This window comes from Bombyx mori, chromosome 17 (assembly GCF_030269925.1).
Source record: "Bombyx mori chromosome 17, ASM3026992v2".
Classification (NCBI taxonomy): domain Eukaryota; kingdom Metazoa; phylum Arthropoda; class Insecta; order Lepidoptera; family Bombycidae; genus Bombyx; species Bombyx mori.
Genome location: NC_085123.1, coordinates 2,087,836 through 2,112,195, shown reverse-complemented (window position 1 = coordinate 2,112,195; position 24,360 = coordinate 2,087,836). Strand labels below are relative to the sequence as shown.

Below are 24,360 nucleotides of genomic sequence, written 5' to 3'. Positions count from 1 at the left end.
AACTTGTCAAATATAATGTTTTGACGACGCCGAGAATAACAATGACTGATTAATGTTTAACAATGTTAAAATACTGAGAGCAGATGCTCTCATTATTTCAATTAATTTTAGTGCTCCGTATATTTGATGGAAAATCGTAGGTTTTCGAACGATCATTGTCGTGTCTGTCTGTAAATCCGACGTAGGGACGTTCTGCGGAGAGTCCCGCCCGCACGGCAGCCAATAGCGCCATACTTGAAATTTTTTTAGTAGATTTTTCTTGTGTTTTTAATATCTCAATAACGCCCAAATAAAATAAGGATCGCCCCCCAGGCTAATCTGAAAATTTTCGGAAATTTTCTTAGAAATCGGTCTAGCCGTTTCACAATCTATATTTCTATAAACACTCGAGCTCTAGCGAGTCATGTAATTTATGGATGAACCCTTATGATTAAGTTAAAGTATATTTATGTTATATTGTTTCTAATATTAGTGAAAATTCGTTTCAAAATTTTCCTTTCAAGGGAGCTTAAAATTTGGAAACAAAAACGGAAAATAGGATTCCGATCATTCCAAAGTTGTTTAAGAAAATTGAAATGAAAACATTTAATAGTTAAGTTATCACGATAAGCGGATTGGTATGGGGCCCTCTTTACGTTAGCTTGCCTCGCACAGCTTACAAACAATATATTAATTAACTGTTCTATGGAAGGGGGGAGCTTTGATGAAAATCCTCAAAGGAAATGATTATTTTCGACAAAATAGCTCATGTTTGGGGGGTGTGGGTTGTATGGAATTGCGAAGATGTTAAATGCCATCCACTAATCGACTCCGCTACACTCTCGCTTGAGCTTCCGAACTCCGTCTGAGACTTCAACCAGAAGTCTGGCCGACGAAGAACTATACGTCGGTCGTCACGATACGAGGTCCTGCTAGGTCACTGCCACCAGGACCTTGGAAAGGGATAGTGTTCAGCTTATCTTTTTAATACGCTTTTATTAGCTTCAGACGTAGTATGTTAGTATGTAACGGAATCTTTGAACATGATTTAGACCCCCTTCAAAACGTCGGATTAACTCGAAATTTGGCATACTTATTGAGGGCCGATGACAATTCAATATTAAAAAAAAATGAAAAATTGAAATTCAACTAAAATGTTGAATTATAAATGATAGTTTAAAAAAACAAAAAAAACACGCTTACACGCTTCTTTTATAATAAAATCATTTTTTCTTACACTATTTTTAATTCAAATTTATTAAAATTTATTTTCTATTTTTTAGTTGGATTTTCTATAAAAGCGTATTTTTTTAGTTTTTTTAATGTATTATTTATTTATTTTTCTTTGTGAGCGTAAATAATCTGATGTGCCATCTGATGTTAAATACTTACCTTAATCCATATATTGATAGGCGCCTATGAGTCCAGATGTGTAAGTATGCAAGTACTACCACCAACCCTCTGTTCTGGTTTTATTGATAAAACTGATGGAAGATGTATCTAACCGTTGGGCTGGGCAGGGGCAGCCGTTGTACTTTTATAAGTGAGATCTTACAACTCATGTCTCAAGGTGGGTGGCAGCATTTACCTTTTAGATGTCTATTGGCTCTGGTAACCACTTCAGATCAGGTGGGTGGGTGGAGTTCGTCCACCCATCGAAGCAATAAAAAAAAAAACTCTGTATAACGGCGGCGGATCATTGCGAAGAATGAAGACCTCTTTCTCTCACACTCTGTCGTCTTATGCTCCGTCTCCTTTTGGGAAATCTACCATCTTCTTCTGGGACTCGTTGCTGCCAGCATCATAGCTAAGATGGTCGGCAGTTCTTACTGGTGCTAGGACTTCTTGTGAGTCCGCACGGGTAGGTAACATCGCTCCGCCTATTTCTACCGTGAAGCAGTAATGTGTTTCGGTTTGAAGGGTGGGGCAGCCGTTGTAACTATACTTGAGGCTTTAGAACTTATATCTCAAGATGGGTGGCGCATTTACGTTGTAGATGTCTATGGGCTTCAGGAACCACTTAACATCAGGGGGGCTGTGAGCTCGTCCACACATCTAAAAAAAAAACAAGACCGGCCCTATTTGAGCGACGAGGCATGATGCTGTGTGACGCTGCTCTTCTTAGAAGGAGCAGGTTGCGAACGAATGACCCGACGTATCCTCGTCGCTACCACAATAGTGGCACTCCATCATCGCCTTGCTCCCCGCGGTAACTCCTATTTACTATCAAGGCAGCATTATTTCAGGCAATACCGTTCCTTACCGTCGTCGTGGGATCGTACAACAACACAGATGTCTGTCGCGTGATCACAGTGTTGGCGTCCGGTGAGGAGTTGGAGGCCAGTTTCCCTGCTACCATCAAGGCAGAGTTACGACCAGGCCAACCGGAATGGGCTAATTATATCAAAGGAGTTATTGCTAATTTTCCTAGTAAGTTACTCGACAATCTGGATTCCGTATTGTTTGCTATACGGACAATATACGGTCTATATTCGTAACGTAGCTCTAATCAAAATATTTTAATAACTAATAACGAATGCAGTCAAACCTGGATAAGCGAGAGTTCAAGGGAGCACAATCTCATTCTCGCTTATAGAGGTTTCTCACTAACCCGAGTTTCTCGCTAATGCACCCTCTGAATTTCGTTTCGCGATATTCCGGATTCAAACGCATTCACTATTTTTAGTTTGTCACTTAATGACAGTACTTTAATTTTCCGTTTTTTACATGATGCAGAACAGAACTTTCCTTCGCAATTGATTAACGATAAACTGAGCAAGTCTGACAAACAGGACGGTACACAGGCACACGTGTCCATTCGAAAAGAAAGCGATAAAATAACAACGTTATTTAGTTCCACGAAATAGAATAGGTTCAATATTGACGAGAAAATAACAAAAACAATGGTAGGAAGTTCCACGAAAGCTAAGAATGAGTCATAAAATAGCAGATGTTAAATTTGTAATTTGTTTTGTCATTTGTTCCTCCTAAATAATATAAATAAATAAAGCTCGACTGTCGCTTATAGAGGTATAGATAAGTAGCAGTCTCACTTACGGAGGCCCATGAGGAAAAAACGACTCTCTCTTACCAAGGTTTTTGTTTCTCGCTAATAGAGGTTTTGGGAGCTCAAAATGACGGGTCCTGATTATTACTCTCACTTATAGAGTTTTCTCACTTATCCAGTTTTCACTTACTCAGGTTTGACTGTATATATAAAAATGAATTGCTGTTCGTTAGTCTCGTTAAAACTCGAGAACGGCTGAACCGATTTGGCTAACTTTGGTCTTGAATTATTCGTGGAAGTCCAGGGAAGGCTTAAAAGGTGAGAAAATATAAAAAAAGCTCGGAATTATATAAAAACAAACAAATTTGTTTTACCTTTGATCTGTCCCCTTGATGTGTCTTTTATTTATCGATTGAAGCACTACGAAGTCTGCCGGGTCATCTAGTCTATATACCTAGTCAGGTCATAAATTCTGTCACATGTTTAATGTAAAATAATTGAAACAAGTTTATTCATTATGTAACCATTCATATACCAAAATGTACTTAACAAAACATAGATTCTTATGAGGTTAAAGTTTATTCAAAATGACCTCCGTGATTTTGAATACAGGCCTTCAATCTGCGCGGCCAGTCGTCTATCGCAGCACGAACGAGGTCCATGTCAATATCGGCGGCTGCCTTAATCAAGGATGTCTTGAGTGACTCCAAATTGGGATGAGGCTTTGAGCACGCCTTTTCCTCCAAGTGTTGCCATATCTTGTAATCTAACGGATTCAAATCTGGACTGGAGGAGGGCCAGTCTTCGTGCCGGATGAAGTCGATTTCACGCGCCGCCAGCCAGTCTTGTGTGCTCTTCGCTCTATGAGCTGGCGCCGAATCTTGTTGGAATACCCAGTGCCTGTTATTGAACATGGTATGAGAAACAGGTTCCACAAGGTTCGTCAGGACTGTATTTTGATACACAACTGCATTCGTTTTTATACCTTTCTCACAAAAATGTACCTCTGTTAAGCCCCAATAAGAAACTCCCAACCATACCATGAGCGAGGATGGAAAATAACCTCGTTGGACACGCGGAATACGGTTGCTCGCTTCTTCACTACTGTGTGCGTACACCTTATCATTTTGTTTGTTGTAGCTCTCTTCTACGGTAAAAAAAATTTCATCTGAAAAAAGAATTTCCCGATATTTTTTTCCCGCGTACCGCTTCAACAAAGCGCGGCATCTCTTCAGTCTCAGGTCCATTAGACGAGCATTCAAACGATGTCCTGTTTTTCTTCGATATGCCCGAAGCCCTAAGTCTTCATTTAACGCCCTTTTCACCGTGGTTCTGCTTAACCCCATCTGAAGGGCCAACAGTTTCTGCTTACGTTTGGGATTTCTTTGAATTCGCGCCTTCACAACTTTTATCACTGCTGGAGTCCTAACAGACCGAGGGCGACCACTTCTTGACCTGTCGTTTACACTAGAGTCTTCATTGTATCGTTTGATGGTACGATAAACGAATCTTTTGGTTATATTCAAATTTTTCAGTATGTTAAAAATGAAATTTTTCAGTATGTTAAAAATTTGAATTGGCGCGTAACCGCAACGATGCAACGCAATAACTGCAACACGGTCTTCTTTAAGCGTCCACTCCATATTTAAAATGAGTAAAATTCTAAAAGTATACATTTTTATTTTTATGAACAATTCGAAATTCGAATTCAATAAACTTTTTTGTGGCCAGCATTCTAAAAGAAAAGTTTTTACTGTGTGACAATACTTATGACCTGACTAGTTATATATAAATGAATTGCTGTTCGTAATTCTCTCGAGTTTTCTCGAGCGGCTGATCCGATTTGGCTAATTTTGGTCTTGAATTATTTGTGGAAGTCCAGAGAGGGTTTAAAAGATAAATATGAAAATGCTCGGAATTAAATAAAAATAACAATTTTGTTTTTCCTTTGATGTGTCTCTCATCGGACGGATTCCTTTTGTTTGTTTTAAGTTTATTTTATACAAAAGCTTAGATCTTTTATTTATCGATTGAGGCGCTACGAAGTCTGCCGGGTCAGCTAATAACTATTAAAATCGAAATACTTTCGTTTTATTTCGATTGATTTTATTTTGTCAGCAAACAGTAATGTTCCTAATATTTCGTGCATCATCTCCAACTGTTACCTTTATATTGACACAAAAATCGATTTCGCGTTATGAATACCAACACCCACCTCCAGATGGAGTCGAACTCTCATTTACATGGACAAGCGTATGACAGTTTCGCGGCATGAATTGTCAGGAGGCTGCCATAATCCATTGTAGCTTCACATCACGTCTTACTTCTTGTAAATTTGCAAATAAATAAAAACCTACTACTATAATTGTTATTACGTCATGTTGTTTCTTAACCGTGAAAGTCGTTTGTGAACATGGTTACGTATTTACTATAAAGCACTCAGTACAGTCACGTTAATTAAGTTAAATATTATCTAATTTAGCATTTTTCCAATCGACTTTCTTTCATTGGTCCATAGTAAAAGTGAACGGTTTCGATATTGTTGTCGTATCCGACGTGCCGATGGGTTCTGGTGTTTCCAGCAGCGCCGCCATTGAAGTGGCAGTATTCACGCTGCTAGAAGGACTCACGGGAAGGATGGTTAGGTGAGTTCTTTTAAGCTTAGAGGGATAAAGATCAAGTCGTCAATAATATTTATTTATTTATTAAGTTGCACCAACAAAGTGATCACCAATACAAAACATTGATAAATTGACCAAAGTTCATGGCAGATGTCACCTCAATTATACAGTGCATTAACAACAGAATAAAAAATATATATATAACTAAGATTTGATTACATTTGGTTGATTGTTTAAAATTAATTTATATTTAATTGGGAAATGATCCGCGACATATTTTTCCTGTAAGTTGTGAGAAAATTAGAAAAACAATTTATTTCACTTACAATTAGTTCAGAACAATCGGACAGCTCCGAAGGAACATTGACGGAGACCGCGCTACCGTGGACTTTATTGTAGCCCCAAAGAATTCTGTTTAAGAGAGAGTAAGCACTTAAATTCGAACGAGCGGGGTTTCTTATAAACGGTTTATATTTCTTCGTTCTTGGTAGGTACTTAGGGGCTGATATTTTTATCTGGGTTAAGAGATTAGGTGTGTCGGTTAACTTCCTACCCAGATTGTAGTTGTAAGACAAGTACCATAGAAAACATTTCTGGACACTTTCCAATCGTTTCTTGTATAACTCTTAATAAGGAATCCACACAATGCAGCAATATTCTAAGGTGCTGCGTACGAGAGCATTATAAATTTTGATCTTAGTGTTTGGTTTTTTGAATTCTTTGCAATTACGAAATATAAATCCTAATATTTTAAAGCTCTTTCTGGTAATATTTTCAATATGTGTGCTGAATTGCAGCTTACTATCAATGGTCACACCCAGATCTCTAATATATCAATCAATGAATCATCATATAGTTCTAATTATAGTTCCGAAGACAAGTCTAGCGTCGTTGCCTAAAGGATAAGACGTCCGTTGCATTCGTATCTTGCGATGCACCAGTGTTCGAATCCCGCAGGCGGGTACCAATTTTTTTAATGAAATACCTACTTAACAAATGTTCACGATTGACCTCCACGGTGAAGGAATAACATCGTGTAATAAAAATCAAACCCGCAAAATTATAATTTGCGTAATTACTGGTGGTAGCACGTTTTGTGAGTCCGTACGGGTAGGTACCACCGCCCTGCTTAGTTTTGTCGTGAAGCAGTGATGCGTTTCGGTTTGAAGGGTTGGGTAGCCGTTGGAACTATACTGAGACCTTAGAGCTCATATCTCAAGGTGGGTGGCGTTATTTATGTTGTTGATGTCTATGGGCTCCGATAATTACTTAACACCAGTGTGGGGCTGTGAGATCGTCTACCTATCTAAGCATAAAAAAATACTGTGATGATACTTTTTATTAATTAATAAGAGATGGTGATCATCGAATTCGCGATAGTGAGATGCCTCTGGATGGGTTTACCCATGATTATGAACAAGCATCTTCTGGTTCGGTCTGGTTATTGTTTTCCCATTTTAAGTTGGACTATTTTTTGCAGTTTAGTGGAAAAAGCCAAGCTGTGTCAGAAGGCAGAGCACGACTTCCCTGGGATGCCGTGCGGCATCATGGATCAGTACATTGTTACTATGGGCAAAAAGGACCACGCATTACTTATTGACTGCAAGTTAGTCGCATTTGTTACCTTTTTTTTTTCCTCGATTGCCGATACATTTTTTTTACCTACCCACATCAGCAACCTATAGGCTTATATTAGCTTCACCGAACGTGAAGTGAATGTGAACGTTTTCACTGGTGGTAGGACCTCTTGTGAGTCCGCACGGGAAGGTACCACCACCCCGCCTATTTCTGTCGTGAAGCAGTAACGCTTGTTGTAAGACTTGAGACCTTAGAACTTATAACTCAAGGTGGGTGGCGTATTTAAGTTATAGATGTCTATGGGCTCCAGTAACCGCTTAACACCAGGTGGGCTGTGAACTCGTCTATCTCTCTAAGCAATAAAAAAAAACGTGTAGGCGTGCTCACGGACCTGAGAGACTTAGCTAACATTTGCCCTAGCAAGAGCAGTGCTTCGTTAAAACTACTACCGGATCAGAATCGCGACCTGCTGAGAAGGTCCGGTGAGAAACTTAGTGGGCTGTGTCGGTGGGTTAACTTGGACGATGTACTGTTCGTCGCATTCGACGGGTTCGACGAGAATAGTAACCGGTGTTTGGCATGCCTAAAATCACTGAGAGTGGATCGGGAGGATCCGGTTTTAGATTCAGCGAAGCACTACACTTGCTGGGGTTAGTGATAGCAAGTCCTCCCAGATGAAGTCCAGTGAGCTCGCAGAAAACTATTGTCTAATTTTCGAACCGTAAAAGTAATTTTAGTGGTGGTAGGACCTCTTGTGAGTCCGTGCGGGTGGGTACCACCACCCTGCCTATTTCTGCCGTGAAACAGTAATGCGTTTCGGTTTGAAGGGTGGGGCAGCCGTTGTAACTATACTTGGGACCTTAAAACTTATATTTCAAGGTGGGTGGCGCATTTCCGTTGTGGATGTCTATGGGCTCCAGTAACCACTTAACACCAGGTGGGCTGTGAGCTCGTCCAACCATCTAAGCAATAAAAAAAGAAAAAAAAATGTCTACAACTACCACTTAATTTTTTTTTTTTTTTTTTTCGGGCCGGGTGCCGAACCTCCTACGAGGTCCCCGCGCCTAGGGGGCGTTGAGTCTTACATTAAGTACCCTACCTGTACTTTAGGTTACGACAACTTCAAACGACATAATATAACTACTTAATAGCGAACTAAAGAATACTTTTAAAATAAATAGATTAGATAATTAGAACGTAATCCTGATGTTTAACAAGCTTAGTAATGCTCAAGATAATGATTATTACTTAAGATTACGTTGAATTATGATAAATTATTTTGTGTATAATATGTCGTTTATCAAATACGTCCTAACGTGAAATTTTTGGCTGATTCGAACGATAGCATGCGATTTGTTTAGTTTAGCCTTTAGTTTAGTCTATTTTGAAACATCCTTTATTGGTGCTCCACATGTATTGGTCTCACCGTGATGAAGCTTATAGCGGTACAGTAGTTCCTGAGATTAGCGCGTTCAAACAAATAAACTCTTCCGCTTTGTAACATTAGTATAGATTATTCAAATACCAACAAAATAAAACAATTCATATTATAATTTCATAGTTCGCGTTCTCGACAAGAATTAAAGAAAAATCTTGAATAAAAAAACCAAATCTATTTTATTATTTTTGAGCTGCTAACATCCGAACTAACTAACGAATTAGGTAACAATTTCAAGAGGGCGTAGATGATTAAATCAGAAACAATCGTCTGCAGCGTAAATGCTCAAAAGAGTCCCGAGGAAATTTGATAAAATTTCCTTTGATTCGTTATTACTGTTTTTTTCGCTTTTAGAAGTTCTCGAATTTAATTTACGGTAATATTAATTTTATTGTTTGTAGCAATACAATCAAAATTTTGTATTTACAATATCGTCTTGTTTCGGTTCCACAAACAACTGTTCACGCTATTAAAATGTAACGACAATAAAAAATTTAATGGTAGGAATGGAATGATTTTTGTCACGATTCGGAAATTTAATTCTGTAGACCGTTACGCCACTCGCTAATGTCATTATAATAAATAAATAAATAAATATGGTTATTTTTTTTTTATTGCTTAGATTGATGGACGAGCTCACAGCCCACCTGATGTTAAGTGGTTACTGGAGCCCATAGACATCTACAACGTAAATGCGCCACCCATCTTGAGATATAAGTTCTAAGGTCTCAGTATAGTTAAAACGGCTACCCCACCCTTCGAACCGAAACGCATTACTGCTTCACGGCGGAAATAGGCGGGGTGGTGGTACCTACCCGTGCGGACTCCCAAGAGGTCCTACCACCAGTGATTACGCAAATTATAATTTTGCGGGTTTGATTTTTATTACACGATATTATTCCTTCACCGTGGAAGCCAATCGTAAACATTTGTTGAGTACGTATTTCATTATAAAAATTGGTACCCGCCTGTGGGACTCGAACACCGGTGCATCGCTACATACGAATGCACCGGACGTTTTATCCTTTAGGCCACGACGACTTATAACCCTACGTGGAGCGCTGAAGTAATTATGTCGATTTCTCTCCTCGATCTTCTTACTAAGGCGCCGGAATATCTAGTAGACTCTGGGAGAACGAATCTGAACATACTGAAAATAAATCTATTTTTAAGAGACCTAAAGACTTAAACATACATTATCAAACAAAAGAAGGCAAAGTTAGGTAGCCTAGGCGCTTCGTGAGAGAAATCGTCTAATTTGAAAATGACCTACACGGCAGTCAACGTGTTCAACTTTAACCACCGGCGACTTGGGTAGTAGACACCACAACCCACAATATACGACCCAGACGACGGCTCACCCTCGACCGGGTATCCGTAAATGGATAACCCAGCGTTAAAAAAAAAAAAGGCGACGGGTTTTTTTATTTTTTTTTTATTGACTTTTTAGGCAGACGAGCATACGGCCCACCTGATATTGAGTGGTTACCGTCGCCAATGGACTTCAGCAATGCCAAGGGCAGAGCCAAGTCGCTGCCTACCGCAAAAAGGGTCAAGGCATAGCCGCTATTACTCGAAACACATCTTGTTGGATCACCGGATTCACTCTCGGTGCTTTTAGGCCCCTCAAGCACCAGTCACCGTCATTCAAACTCGTCGATTAGGAGGATGAGTTCGACGAGCGAAGATGTGTTAGCCATATACACAAACCCCTGACTTTCTCGCCGAATCTTCCCACACATCAACACGCTCCCATTGTTTGTCTATTTATCTGCATCACCAGATAGGTCATGTTCAATCGCTTGATCATATATTAGGGCTTTAAATACATGAGACTATAGGTACATCAAAACTCTTGTATGACTATTCACTAAGTAGAAATCGGAAAGGAACACTCTGAACTACCGTGGTTTTTTTATTGGTTAGATGGGAGGACGAGCTCACAGCCCACCTGGTGTTAAGTGGTTACTGGAGCCCATAGACATCTACAACGTAAATGCGCCACCGACCTTGAGATATAAGTTGTAAGGTCTCAGTATAGTTACAACGGCTGCCCCACCTTTCAAACCGAAACGCACTACTGCTTCACGGCAGAAATAGGCGGGGTGGTGGTACCTACCCGTGCGGACTCACAAGAGTTCCTACCACCAGTAATTACGCAAATTATAATTTTGCGGGTTTGATTGATTGATTGCGGGATTCGAACACCGGTGCATCGCTCGATACGAATGCACTGGACGACTTATCGTTTAGGCCACGACGACACGGATCGACTTAAGGCTCATCCAGTAGTCTGAAATAATTGCAACATGGCGATTTTACTACGAGACCAAAAGTACTGAATAATATTCATTTTAATACGCGCGGTTACATGATGCTCACGAAGAGGCACTGAAGGCTCAGGAACCAGACTCAAAAGCTGCTTTTACTGGCTTAGGTCGTGAGCTTACGATCACGCCCAAATCAGGAAGTGAATTTGAAACCTCTTTTCCAGGTCTTTGGAAGCAAAGCAGGTGCCGATTAAAATGGAGAATATATGTATACTAGTGATCAACTCCAACGTGAAGCATCGGTTGACGGGAAGCGAGTACCCTCAGAGGAGGGCTCAGTGTCAAGAAGCGGCCTGTCAACTGGGATTGACATCTTTGAGGGCGGCAAATATGCAGGATTTAGACAGTAAGTAACTACATAGTTCTTTACTGACATAGTTTTGTTTTATAGCTTAGGTGGTTGAACGAGCTCACAGCCACCTGGTGATAAGTGGTTACTGGAGCCCATATACATCTACAACGTTAATGCGTCGCAAACCTTGAGATATAAGTTCTAAGGTCTCAAGTATAGTTACAGGTGAGTTCCATAGTTCGTGCGGGAAGCAATTGATGCAGTCCATTAAAAATCACAATGATACGAGAATTTTACACATTTTAATTGTCTAATTTAAAGAAGAAAATTAACCATTTTTTTTTTTTATTGCATTTAAATGCAATAAAAAAAAAAAAAAAAAAACCTTAAAAATCGATTTCGTTCGTTTGCGTTTACAACAAAGTGATGAGCGGACGGTTAGCGTGGTATGGATATGTGATGCGTAGAGAGAAGATGCGTGTGACTAGGAGATGTATGGAAATGGTAGTGCATGATAGAGGGGGAAGAGGTCGACCGAAGAAGACATGGATGGAGTGTGTAAATGAAGATATGAGAGAGAGAGGAGTGAGTGTTGAGATGACGGCTGATAGAAGAGAATGGAAGACAAAAATTAGATGTGCCGACCCCATCTAGTGGGATAAGGTGCAGAAAAAGAAGAAAGAAGAGCTTTAACATTTTAGCAACAAAACTAGGTTAAAAGAGGAATATTATAAAGTATTTTTCTTACATATAAAGTAATTGAAGTAAGAAGTAAATAAGTTATGCAGAACAAGCTCATAAACTATATATGAAATTTGAAGCTTTTTTATTATTACTGCTATCCCGCTAGTTGGGATGACAGAACTAATAAAAATGCATATTCTGTTTGATTTGGCTTTTGAGGCTCCGTAATCTAATTGCAAAAACGGGATCCTATTTGTCATATTGGTCTATTCATAGCCATCGGACCTCCGACGCAAATGGGTATTAGTATTCAGTGATTTTGCTGAAATAACGACATGTTGTTTTAGTAGGTTTGTGAACAATCACGGTCATGGTCCTTCCACGGAAACAATTAGCTGACGTGCAACCGTCTCCTCGTGTAGGACCGTAGACCTAACGCAACAATTGATTTAGGATCCATCGTTTTCTTATTGGATACTGTGCTAAAACTTGTTGAGAACATAATTTAGGTCGTGACTTTTAGCGCTATATGCTTAGATAAGACTAGATCGAAATGCTGTTTTATGTGATTGAAACCCCTAAATACCTGTTTTACTTAGTGGCTTAAGAGAAGAGATCTATGAAATCGGTGGACAAATTGTAAAGCATGGAGCTGAGTGCGCGAGCGATAATAAAATTGTGACGGGTAATTAATTACGAAGTGAAACATAAAATTCTATTTGTTATCTAACGCCATTGTGACGTGGTATAATGCGCGAAACCTAATTAGTGTCATGTAGATAGAACCTTTGTAATATATTGTGTTTCTTTCGTAGAAGCGAAAATATAATACTTGAATAACGTTCCACAATTTTATTTATTACGCCCACACTTCAGGCTGTGATTGCCAGTTTATAAGGTATTTTTTTCCGAAATCTCCAATTTGTATTTTTGGGAAAAGCTACAATCATGTGTTTAATAAAGAAATCTTAGAAGATTCCCGCCCGGGCGTAGCTGGAATAGCGCCTTAGGCTAGTGAATAGGTACGGGAAAAAAACAAACTATAATAATTATTTCTATTCTATGTATATTTGTTTTGTGGCACTCATTTTTATGGTACAAGATTTGTATAACAGTTAGATCTGTGCTCAATTGCTTTCTTAATTACCTAATCTAATAGATATAGTGGAACACATAAAGAAAAGAAGTCCATGTCACATAGCCCGTATTCTAAAATTTTTAAATAAATTTATTATAAAAAAATAACACAATATTCCTAACCTAAAAGTACATGTTTTTTTTTTTTTTTTTTTTTTTTATGATTGAATGTTTACTGGTGGCCCGAAGGCCTTTCCAGTTTCACCAGGACAGGTGGGCGAGCAAAGGCTCAGCCAAGAGGGGCGGGATTTGCTAACAACTGCCCGAGCGCCTCCGAAGGAGACCTAACAACTCAAGAGCAATTGTTTCGCGAATGAATCGACTACCGGATCGGAATCGCGACCCGCTGAGAAGATCCGGCGAGAAACTCAGCGGGCTGATGCATGGGTTAGGTTGTACGTCGACCTCTTTGTCGAGTTCGACGAGTACGGTTACCGGGGTCCCTAAGCCTGCCCCTAGTATTAGAGCTGAAGGCATCTAATGCAAAGGTTATTGGATCTGATGGATCCGTAAGGACGTGTCTAGGGCGTCGACGGTGACTGGCTCCTGCATGATCAGGATTCGGGGAGTAGTCAGCGGCGGCAACGATAAGGCGATTATCATGACGCATAGCCTTATCGAAGTATCGTTCCGACGCTGACTTCATGTATTTCCGAATTGATTCGAGGCCCAGGTCGTCGTGTAGGTCAACGTTCCTCACGAACCACGGAGCCCCGACAGCTAACCTGCAAAAGCGGGATTGTAGGGATTGGAGGGTGTCTATGTGTGTGCGGGCCGCGTGAGCGAACACCACACTCGCGTAAGTCATGACGGGCCTTATGCAAGTTTTGTAAAGTGTCACCTTGTTCCGAAGGGACATTTTACTCCGCTTACAGATCATGGGGTAGAGTCTACCGAGAATAAACGCGGCACGGTCACGGACTGATTTTATATGCGGGCGGAATGTCATCGATGCATCCAGGGTAACGCCCAGGTACTTGACCTTCCTAGCCCAGGGTATGGGTTGTCTAAAGAGAGTAATCGGGGGTGTGAGATTCCTCCTCCTAATCCGGGAGGAAATCCGTGTGGAGCTTCCCCTCTGAAATAGCACCGCAGTACTTTTCGCTGGGTTGATGTCTATGCGCCATTTTCGGAACCACTGGCCTAGGGCTAGGGCTGCGCTCTGAAGCTTCTTCGCGATTAGGGACTTATTTCTACTAGAATAGTAAACAGTCGTGTCGTCGGCGAATAAAGCTAAATGGGTCGGCAGCGACCGGGGAATATCGTTGACGAATAAGCTAAATAGGAGGGGTGAGAGGACAGAGCCTTGCGGGACTCCAGCTGTGAGAGGTCGTGGGGAGGAGCGGGTTCCCTCGACTCGATATCGAAAAGAGCGGTTCGACAAGAAGTCCCGTATGATGAGCACGAGACTATCCGGCACGCCCATGTTGAATAGTTTGAAAATCAAACCATTGTGCCAGACTTTGTCGAACGCTTTTGCGACGTCGAAGAAGAGAGCTCCCGTGTATAACGGTTTTGGTCGATTAAGCCCCACAAGAATGTGCTCCGTGAGGCGGTGCACCTGTTGAACGCATGAGTGATTTGTACGGAATCCGAATTGTTCATCGATGAGAATGCCCTTGGATGAGACGAAGTCTCTGAGACGTTTGTAGAGCAGACGCTCATACAGTTTGCCTAGAGACATGAGGAGGCTAATCGGGCGGTAGCTCGTCGGATGATTTTTTGGTTTACCGAGTTTATGTATGCCGATAACGTCCGCTTCTTTCCACACCGCGGGAAATATACAGTTCGCCATAGCGGCATTAAAAATAGATGCCAACATCACGATGAGTTGGACGGGTAGAAGTTTAATAACGCGGTTAGATATACCGTCGGAACCGGGAGCCTTGCGAGGACGTAGGTCTTTGATCAAGTCTTTAACTTCCATCGGGGTGACGGGTGGTAACGCATCCGAGGGTGGCAAGGAGGCTCTGCGTTCTACCTCACTGTCTACTAATTCTACATGAACAGGGTCCACGGATTGAGTGCTGGGCGTGCACTGGGTTTGCAATGTATCGGCCAGCAGCTCTGCTTTTTCGTCATCATCGAACGCCGTGAGTCGGCCTGAGGGGCCTACGAGGGGGGGCATAGTTACTACCGTATCCGATTTGAGAGTACGAGCTAAGCGGTAGTAAGACCTTTGGGAGGGCGCGAGTCCTTCTAAGAAATCAGACCATCTGGCATCTCGGACTTCGGCGATGCGAGACTTTACGTCGCGTTGTAGGGCACGCATTCGAATACGATTTTCCGCGGTAGGATACCTGTCGTAGGCGCGTATCGAGGCGTTCTTAGCTCTAAGGAGTTCCCTAATATCGTCGGACAATTTGAAGCGATGAAGGAAGTCCTCCGCTACAACTTGTTTCGATGACCTATCTAATGTCGAGGTGATGTGTGACGTTAAGATGTCTATGGCTTCAGCGGTATCCTGAGGAGACGGGGTAGAGTCCGGGCTAAACGGGAGCGATGGTGGATCAGATTCAGCCAGGCTGATGCCCAGCGTGTGCCAATCCACTACAGTCCTCGTGACTGGAACGTAATCGGGAGCGCGACCGAGCTTCATAACGACGGGACGGTGGTCTGAATCTAACTCTGAAACTACTTCGATCGAGTGTAAGCGCAGAGTTACGTTTTTTAATAACGCTATGTCGAGTATATCCGGGCGATGCGCGATATTTAGCGGGTAGTGAGTCGGGGTTAGCGGAGCGACGATATCGAAGGCGAGATCATCGACTAACGCGTCAAGCCGCCTGCCATTCGGGGTTGTGGTGTGTGAGTTCCACCTGACGTGTTTACAATTTAGGTCGCCCGCCAGAATGACAGAGCTTCCCATGCCGAGCAGCGCCTCGATATCACTGCTTAGAACGATCTTATCCGGTGGAAGATAAACGGACGCGATAACGATCGGCGCGTGTCCCGTCAGTGAGATTCGGCACACTGATGCTTCGATATTAACGAGCGCGGGGGGGTCGAGTGGGACGCAGTGCAGGGCTCGTCTATAGTAAATGACGGTACCACCACCACGAGCAGTGAGCCTGTCGTTCCTAACCATGTTATAGTTCGCGATTTTAGGGTCGCGGCGCGCGGGCTTAAGCAGGGTCTCCTGCACCAAAAAGGTTGAATTTGATGGTCACGCAAAAAATCACAAACCTGATCACGTTGATTTGCGAGACCGTAAGCGTTAAAAAATCCTATCGTTACGGATAGGGGCTTTATTCTACTTATGTACGCCATTGATTACCGGCGGAGTGAGGGGAGGACGTACGTATTTAACGACGCGTATACGTCAGCGTATTCTTGCACAGCGGCGATGAAGTGTTGTGCAGTGGAGGCGGCGCGAATGGCGTCACCCAAAGCATTAACACGCTCAAAGTTGATCGACTGAAAAAAGTCGATCGCTAGAGCGAGATTGTCGGACGCGGTCGGAGTGCTGGTCGCGGGGGAGGAACGAATCACGGGGGAGGGACGTATCGCGGGGGCGGGACGAATCGCGGGGGAGGGAGCTACAGCCGTGTTCGTGTACGGCAACGGTTTAGCCCAGGCCGAGCCGCTGGGCACCGGCGCCGGCACGAAGGCAGGCTTAGCCTTCGGCACAGAGGGTGCCGTGGCTTTGATGTCAGGGCCGGAAGCTCGGAGGTGGTTTTGGCGCAGTCGTGGGGTCGTCGTACCCCCTTTGGGGGGGCACGGAGCGGGCCTCGGGGAAACCCCTCTGCCCGGACATGTAGCTCCCTGCCTAATAAGGCAGGGGTGATGCGCTGCTGGATGGAGTATCAGGCAGGATTGAAGATGTGTGTGGGGTCGACTTCTTTCTTCGTCTCCTTCTTCACTCTTCTCTTCTCTTCTTCTTTCTTCCTCTCCCTTCTTCCGGGGGCGGCTGCTGCTCTCCTCCAAAATGTTTTTTTTTTTTTTTTTTTTTTTTTTTTTTTTTTTTTTTTTTTTTTTTTTTTTTTTTTTTTTTTTTTTTTTTTTTTTTTTTTTTTTTTTTTTTTTGTTTTTACAATTTCATCTTAACCTAACTTAACCTAAAGTAAACCTAACTTAATCTAACTTACATCTAAGTGACGGCAGCGCGCCGTTCCTGCACTCCGTGGAGTGCCGGGACAGCGCGCGCCGTCACACCTAAACTAATCCTAATCTAACTTAACCTAACATAACCTAGCTAACCTAATATGGGGGAGAGAGCGAATCCGCACTCCACGCTACAGTCCTCTCCCCCTCTCCCCATCGTTATACAATATTGATAGGGGGGAGGATTGTAGCGGGTAAGAACACCCCATCCCAAAGGGGGGTGGGGGGTGGGGTCAAAGCCCCTCATGGAAATAGGCTGCACCTACGGGGTGCAGCCGCGGTCCCCATACGGGGGACCCGCCAAACGGGCAAGAGGCGTGGGGCTAGAGGCTGATGAAACTCAGCTCCGAGAGGGGCGCTCATAGGTCCTCCCCGGCCTCACAGCCGGCGAGGAGCTTTATCTCCGAACGATCGTCGGGGGTACCAATAGCTCCCGCGGCAACGCCGTACCATCCGGTGGTCTGGCGTGCAGCGGGGCTATGTTGTGGAGATGCTCATGGGGCCCGTTTTCGGCTCGCTCGTACATATTACGGGCGAGCCTAGTCACAAACTCCACGAGCGACTCCACACCTAGGTCCCGGGCAATAACGTCATTTCTGACGTACTGCCCGGCCCCGACGACAATGCGGAGGGAAAGACTCTGCTGGGCCTGCAACCTAGATCGCTGGGACGGCGACAACAGGTGATACCAGGCCACAGCAGCGTATGTGAGGCGGGAACGGACGTATGTCTTGTAAATGGCGAGTTTGGTCCTGGTCGGAAGCCCGGACGCAAACACCGGCCGCAACAAGAACCTGGTCGCGCGAGTCTGACCGATGACTCGGTTGACGTGCGCGACCATGCTCAAGGAGCGGTCGATGTCGCATCCGAGATACCGGACCGTGGTCCTGAACTCGACATTCACACCTCGGAGGCTGAGTTTCTTTGGGACGACTCTGATACGGACCGGACCGTAGAGTAAGGCCGCGGTCTTTCCCACATTGACCGCGACTCTCCAACGGTCCAGCCACTGGGGCAGTAAATCCAAAAGCCTCTGCATCCTCATAATGGCTGCAGAGGGGAACGGAGAGGACGAGAAGTAGGCCGAGTCGTCAGCGAACAAGGCCAACTTCACGTCCTCCTCCCACGCCCGAAGGTGACCCTCCAGGGTGGGGATGTCGTTGGTGTAGAGGGCGTATAGGATAGGTGATAGGACACTACCCTGGGGAACCCCGGCCGTAATGGGACGCACGGAAGACCGTGCGCCCTCGACCGCGACAAAGAAGGTTCTGCCCTCCAGATACGACCCGAGCAGTCGCACGTGAGCGTGCGGTAGGCCCGCGTCCCGCAGCTTGTGGACCAGCCCCTCGTGCCACACACGGTCGAAGGCCTTCTCGATATCGAGAAGGACCGCGACCGTGTATTGGCCCGAGTTTCGCCGGTCTGCCAAGTGATGCAGGACACGGGTCAGTTGCAGAGTCGTCGAGTGGCCGCTTCTAAAGCCGAATTGCTCCGGCCTGAGGAGAATATACGGCGATATTCTCCTCAGGAGCAGCCGCTCGAACAACTTGCCCACGTGCGAGAGCAAGGTAATCGGTCGGTAACTGGAGGGCTTTCTCCTGTCCTTGCCGGGTTTGGGCAAGACGATGATCTTGCCCAGTTTCCAAGTTCCAGGGAAGTGTCCTACCCGGAGAATGGAATTAAACAATCGTGTCATTGCTGACACGATTGAGGGAGGGAGGTTTTGCAAGGCGAGGGGAGGAATACCGTCCTCGCCGGGGGCTTTGCGCCTCTTCATCAACTTGATGAGGAGGCGCACCTCGCTGGGAGTGACTAAGTCGTCATCTCCCAGCTCGACTCCCGGCGATTCCGGTTTGAGGAATTGGATTACACCCTCTGACACCTCACGATGGAATGCAACCATCGAGGGTGCAGAGACATTCGGAGTGAACTGCCGCTCCAGCGGCATTGGCGCGCGACGCGGCGATTTATTTTAGGGGCTCGGGGGCATCCACGGTAATTCGCGGGGTGACCCTGGCGAGGCGAGGGGAGGAATACCGTCCTCGCCGGGGGCTTTGCGCCTCTTCATCAACTTGATGAGGAGGCGCACCTCGCTGGGAGTGACTAAGTCGTCATCTCCCAGCTCGACTCCCGGCGATTCCGGTTTGAGGAATTGGATTACACCCTCTGACACCTCACGATGGAATGCAACCATCGAGGGTGCAGAGACATTCGGAGTGAACGGCCGCTCCAGCGGTTTTGGCGCGCGACGCGGCGATTTATTTTAGGGGCTCGGGGGCATCCACGGTAATTCGCGGGGTGACCCTGTGTTCGGCACAGGACGCAGCTAGGTGGTTCCGTCGCGGTTTTTTTATCGCGAATGCAAAGAGTCGTGGCGTGATCGTCCAAACACTTGACGCATCGAGGACGCGCGTGACAATTACGGGAAGAATGCCCGTACAACTGACAGTTGTGGCACTGGCTCGGAGTGCCTTTTTTATGAGGGGTTTCCACGGTGATTCCGGAAAGCCTACAGACCGTTCGAACGTTAAAGATTTGCTTTCCCTCGGGGGTAGACTGGAGGGCAACGAGAACCATATTGTATGGCTCCCTCCCGCGTCCTGTGTGCATGCGGTGCACGGAGTTTACGTGTAGGCCTTGTTCGAGTAGGTCGGCCTTTACGAGCTCGGCATCTAATTCCTTGGGGATGCCACGTATGACTGCACGGAGCTCACGCTCCTCCTGGAGCGTATACGTATGATAACTTATACGCTCCTTTCGGAGGTAGCTTGAGAGGGCCCTATGGTCGTCGGGTGTTGCTACTTTTATCTGTATCCCGTTCGCGAGGTTACGGGCACTGACAAAATTTATGTTCTTGGCCTTAAGGGCCAGGGAGACACGGTCCCAAGCAGCCTTCTCTTGAAGAATCAACGGAGGAGGGGCCTGATTTCTCGTTTGTGCCATCGGGCGCGGCGACGGCGTGGCACGGGGACAGGGAGCGACGGGGGTCGGAGGGCGGGGGCGCGACGCGTTCGCGGCTTTGCTTATTTTAGCGGCCGCGGAAGCTCGGGACTCCGCGGCACGCTTCTTACCCTTTTGCACGAGGGTGAATCCATCTGTTAATGAGGCGGGAACGAGGTCAACCTCCATATCCGAGTCAGAGTCGGAGGACGAGGAGGAAGGCACGGGAGCGGCGGACGCGACGGAAGCCGCAGATGATCGCTGAGGTAGAATGGAAGCTGCCGCGGTAGACGCGGGAGTTTTTCGCGACAGTATGGGGGACACGGGTGTGCTGGGCGCGACGGAGGCTGCGGTGTACGGCGCGGGAGTTTTGCGCGCGCTTGCAGGGGACGCGGGAACGGCAGGCGTGGCGGAAACGACGGGCGCGGCGGGCACGGCAGAACAGTTCACGGCGCGTTTAGCTTTGTAAGCTAAAAATTCTGATTCGAGGGCCGGGTATTTCTCGCTTAAGAATTCCGCGAGCAGTGTGTTGGTTGGAGAAAACTCCATTTCTTCGGACTGCCCAGGGGGGGCTGCCCCGGGACTTAAACACACGCTCGCCTTGCGGCGAGGCCCCTGTGTCGGTAACACTAAATTGGCCGAAGCGATTCTAGGAATTTTAGAAATTTAAGTGAATAGAATAAATAGAATAGAATTAGAGTGAATAGAACACCTGCACAGTTCCCGGGCGGCAATGCCTTGCAATTAGGCGCAGGTACAAAATTCCGAGAAACACTTGGGCCACAGATGTGCCACGAACAATAATCTTCTATTATCACCGGTAGTCACTTCCGACAAAACACTTGGACGCCAGATGTGCCACGAACCGAGGTCGGGCAATCGAACGAACAATGAGCACGTCCACGCGCGTCGGTTGCTCAAATCGGAATAGTACATGTTATTTACCAGCAACATGCTTCGTCAAAAAGTACAATACTTACTTTCAGCTGCAAGCGTCGTCATAAGATTGTAGCAGTATTGTCTCTTTTTAAAATCAATCAAATTTCTTAAAAAAAATTTTTATCGTTTTCGTTTTTAAAATAAATTATTTGTAAAGGGGTAATTGGTTTTTCTTTTCATTAATAGCGTTGTTAACGGCCATAGCATATCGGAATGTCACGTTTAACACAATAATAACATTCCATGCGTTTACAGAATCTTTTTTTTTATTTTTTTTATTGCCTTTGTAGGCAGACCAGCATACGGCCCACCTGATGGTGAGTGGTTACCGTCGCCATGGACTTCAGCAATGCCAAGGGCAGAGCCAAGCCGCTGCCTACCGCTTAATACTGTCCATAAGTCTCGTTTGAAGAAGGACATGTCATAGCGCTCGGGAAACACCGTGGAGGGGAGCTCATTCCATAGCCGGATGGTACGTGGCAAAAAAGATCTCTTGAAACGCACTGTGGATGACCGCAGTGGCTCCAGGTAGTATGGATGAACTCTACTCCAGTGGCGGGCGGTACGATGGTAAAAATGAGACGTTGGTATCATCTCGAACAATTCCTCAGAGCACTCCCCATGGTACATGCGGTACAAAATACAGAGGGAACCGAAGTCCCTCCGCAGACCCAGAGGCTCCAAACGAGAGATGATTATTGATTATTTGAGAGAGATGATCATGGAGGACAAACAAACGAAAACACTAGAATTTACAATTTTAATCGTTAAAGAATTGTAAATGGCCGTCTCATCGTGTCATCACGTAAGGTGACATAAATGCGGAACACATTATTATTTTCCACCTTTTATTCTGTCGGGCTGTCCCTTCTCATCTGAAGAAGACTAAAAATGTTTGTCACCCCACGAGCGGCATCAATTGTTATAGTTAATGATATTCCTTTGTCTTTGGTTCAGCGGATGATTGCGACATTTCATTATCCATATATTTTTACGGCCTTACAATTTATTGTTTAGATGGATGAATGAGCTCACAGCTCACCTGGTGTTAAGTGGTTACTGGAGCCCATAGACATCTACAACGTAAATGCGCCACCCACCTCGAGATATAAGTTCTAAGGTCTCAGTATAGTTACAACGGCTACCCCACCCTTCGAACCGAAACGCATTACTGCTTCACGGCGGAAATAAGCGGGGTGGTGTGGTACCTACCCGTGCGGACTCCCAAGAGGTCCTACCACCAGTGATTACGCAAATTATAATTTTGCGGGTTTGGTTTTTATTACACGATGTTATTCCTTCACCGTGGAAGTCAATCGTAAACATTTGTTGAGTACGTATCTCATTAGAAAAATTGGTACCCGCCTGCGGGATTCGAACACCGATGCATCGCTACATACGAATGCACCGGACGTCTTATCTTTTAGGCCACGACGACTTCAAATATCGATGAGATGTGTGATGTTACTATGCCCATGGCTTGAGCGGTGTCCTGTGTGGACGGGGTAGAGTCCAGACTAAACGAGAGCGATGGTGAATCGAATTCAGCCAGGCTTTTGCCCAGCGTGTGCCAATCAACCACAGTGATCATGACTGGTTCAAAATCGGAAGCGCAAACGAGCTGCATAACGACGGATCTATGGTCTGAGTCTAACCCTAAAACTACTTCGATCGGACATATGCGCGGAGTTACGTTTTTTAATAACGCTATGTCGAGTATATCCGAGCGACACGCGATATTTAGCGGGTAGTGAGTCGGTGTTAGCGGAGCGACGATATCGAAGGCTCGATCGTTGACTAACGCGTCGAGGCGTCTACCGTTAGGGGTTGTTGTGTTTTGTGTTACAAAGCGAGTTCCCTCTCTGGAATAAAAAATACACCAATAACCAGTGTTTTATTCTGAGGTGCTGTGTACTACTCACATAACGAATCGTGCTTAGGAGAGTTTTTTAACTTCAACGATGGTGTAAAAGTTATTAGAAAAAATATAAGACACTACCCTTCGTAAACTATTTCAAAAGACGGTCCATTTAGTCAAGATTCAAAGTAGTACAACACTTGCCACTTTTCTTGGCTTTAAAATCGCTACTTCGTATTTTCGCAAAAGGATCTCTCCTAAAAAAAAAACAAACACTTTTTTGTATTTTTTTTTTTTTTTTTTTATAAATGTATCGGCGTCTTCATTGTCTGTAATGAACAAAAGCTTATGGGTCATTTATAATATTTAGTACATATATTATCAATCGGAATTTCAAACGGACAAATAATTGGGCCCTTTGAGCGGACTCTAAATGTAATTGATGGCGACTTTATTGCATTAACTCCAAAACGATTTGCCAAATTTCTTAAATGAAAATGTACCTAGTCAGGTCATAAATTCTGTCACATGTTTAATGTAAAATAATTGAAACAAGTTTATTCATTATGTAACCATTCATATACCAAAATGAACTTAACAAAACATAGATTCTAATGACACTAAAGTTTATTCAAAATGACCTCCGTGATTTTGAATACAGGCCTTCAATCTGCGCGGCCAGTCGTCTATCGCAGCACGAACGAGGTCCATGTCAATATCGGCGGCTGCCTTAATCAAGGATGTCTTGAGTGACTCCAAATTGGGATGAGGCTTTGAGCACGCCTTTTCCTCCAAGTGTTGCCATATCTTGTAATCTAACGGATTCAAATCTGGACTGGAGGAGGGCCAGTCTTCGTGCCGGATGAAGTCGATTTCACGCGCCGCCAGCCAGTCTTGTGTGCTCTTCGCTCTATGAGCTGGCTCCGAATCTTGTTGGAATACCCAGTACCTGTTATTGAACATGGTATGAGAAACAGGTTCCACAAGGTTCGTCAGGACTGTATTTTGATACACAACTGCATTCGTTTTTACACCTTTCTCACAAAAATGTACCTCTGTTAAGCCCCAATAAGAAACTCCCAACCATACCATGAGCGAGGATGGAAAATGATCTCGTTGGACACACGGAATACGGTTGCTCGCTTCTTCACTACTGTGTGCGTACACCTTATCATTTTGTTTGTTGTAGCTCTCTTCTACGGTAAAAATTTTTTCATCCGAAAAAAGAATTTCCCGATATATTTTTTCCCGCGTACCGCTTCAACAAAGCGCGGCATCTCTTCAGTCTCAGGTCCATTAGACGAGCATTCAAACGATGTCCTGTTTTTCTTCGATATGCCCGAAGCTCTAAGTCATCATTTAACACCCTTTTCACCATGGTTCTGCTTAACCCCATCTGAAGGGCCAACAGTTTCTGCTTACGTTTGGGATTTCTTTGAATTCGCGCCTACAC

The 24,360-nt window shown here is 44.6% G+C and overlaps 1 protein-coding gene across 2 annotated transcripts in view; it reads left to right on the top strand.

Annotated features, from left to right (window-relative positions):
• The window catches only part of LOC101735679 (galactokinase), a 37,276-nt gene that overhangs the window by 8,260 nt on the left and 4,656 nt on the right, over nt 1-24,360 (top strand). For both annotated transcript variants that reach the window (XM_004921944.5, XM_062673246.1), the window contains 4 exons: nt 2,226-2,409; nt 5,505-5,631; nt 7,088-7,213; nt 11,118-11,299. In XM_004921944.5, coding sequence (XP_004922001.1) covers nt 2,226-2,409; nt 5,505-5,631; nt 7,088-7,213; nt 11,118-11,299 — 619 coding nt within the window. The remainder of the gene's footprint in view (nt 1-2,225; nt 2,410-5,504; nt 5,632-7,087; nt 7,214-11,117; nt 11,300-24,360) is intronic.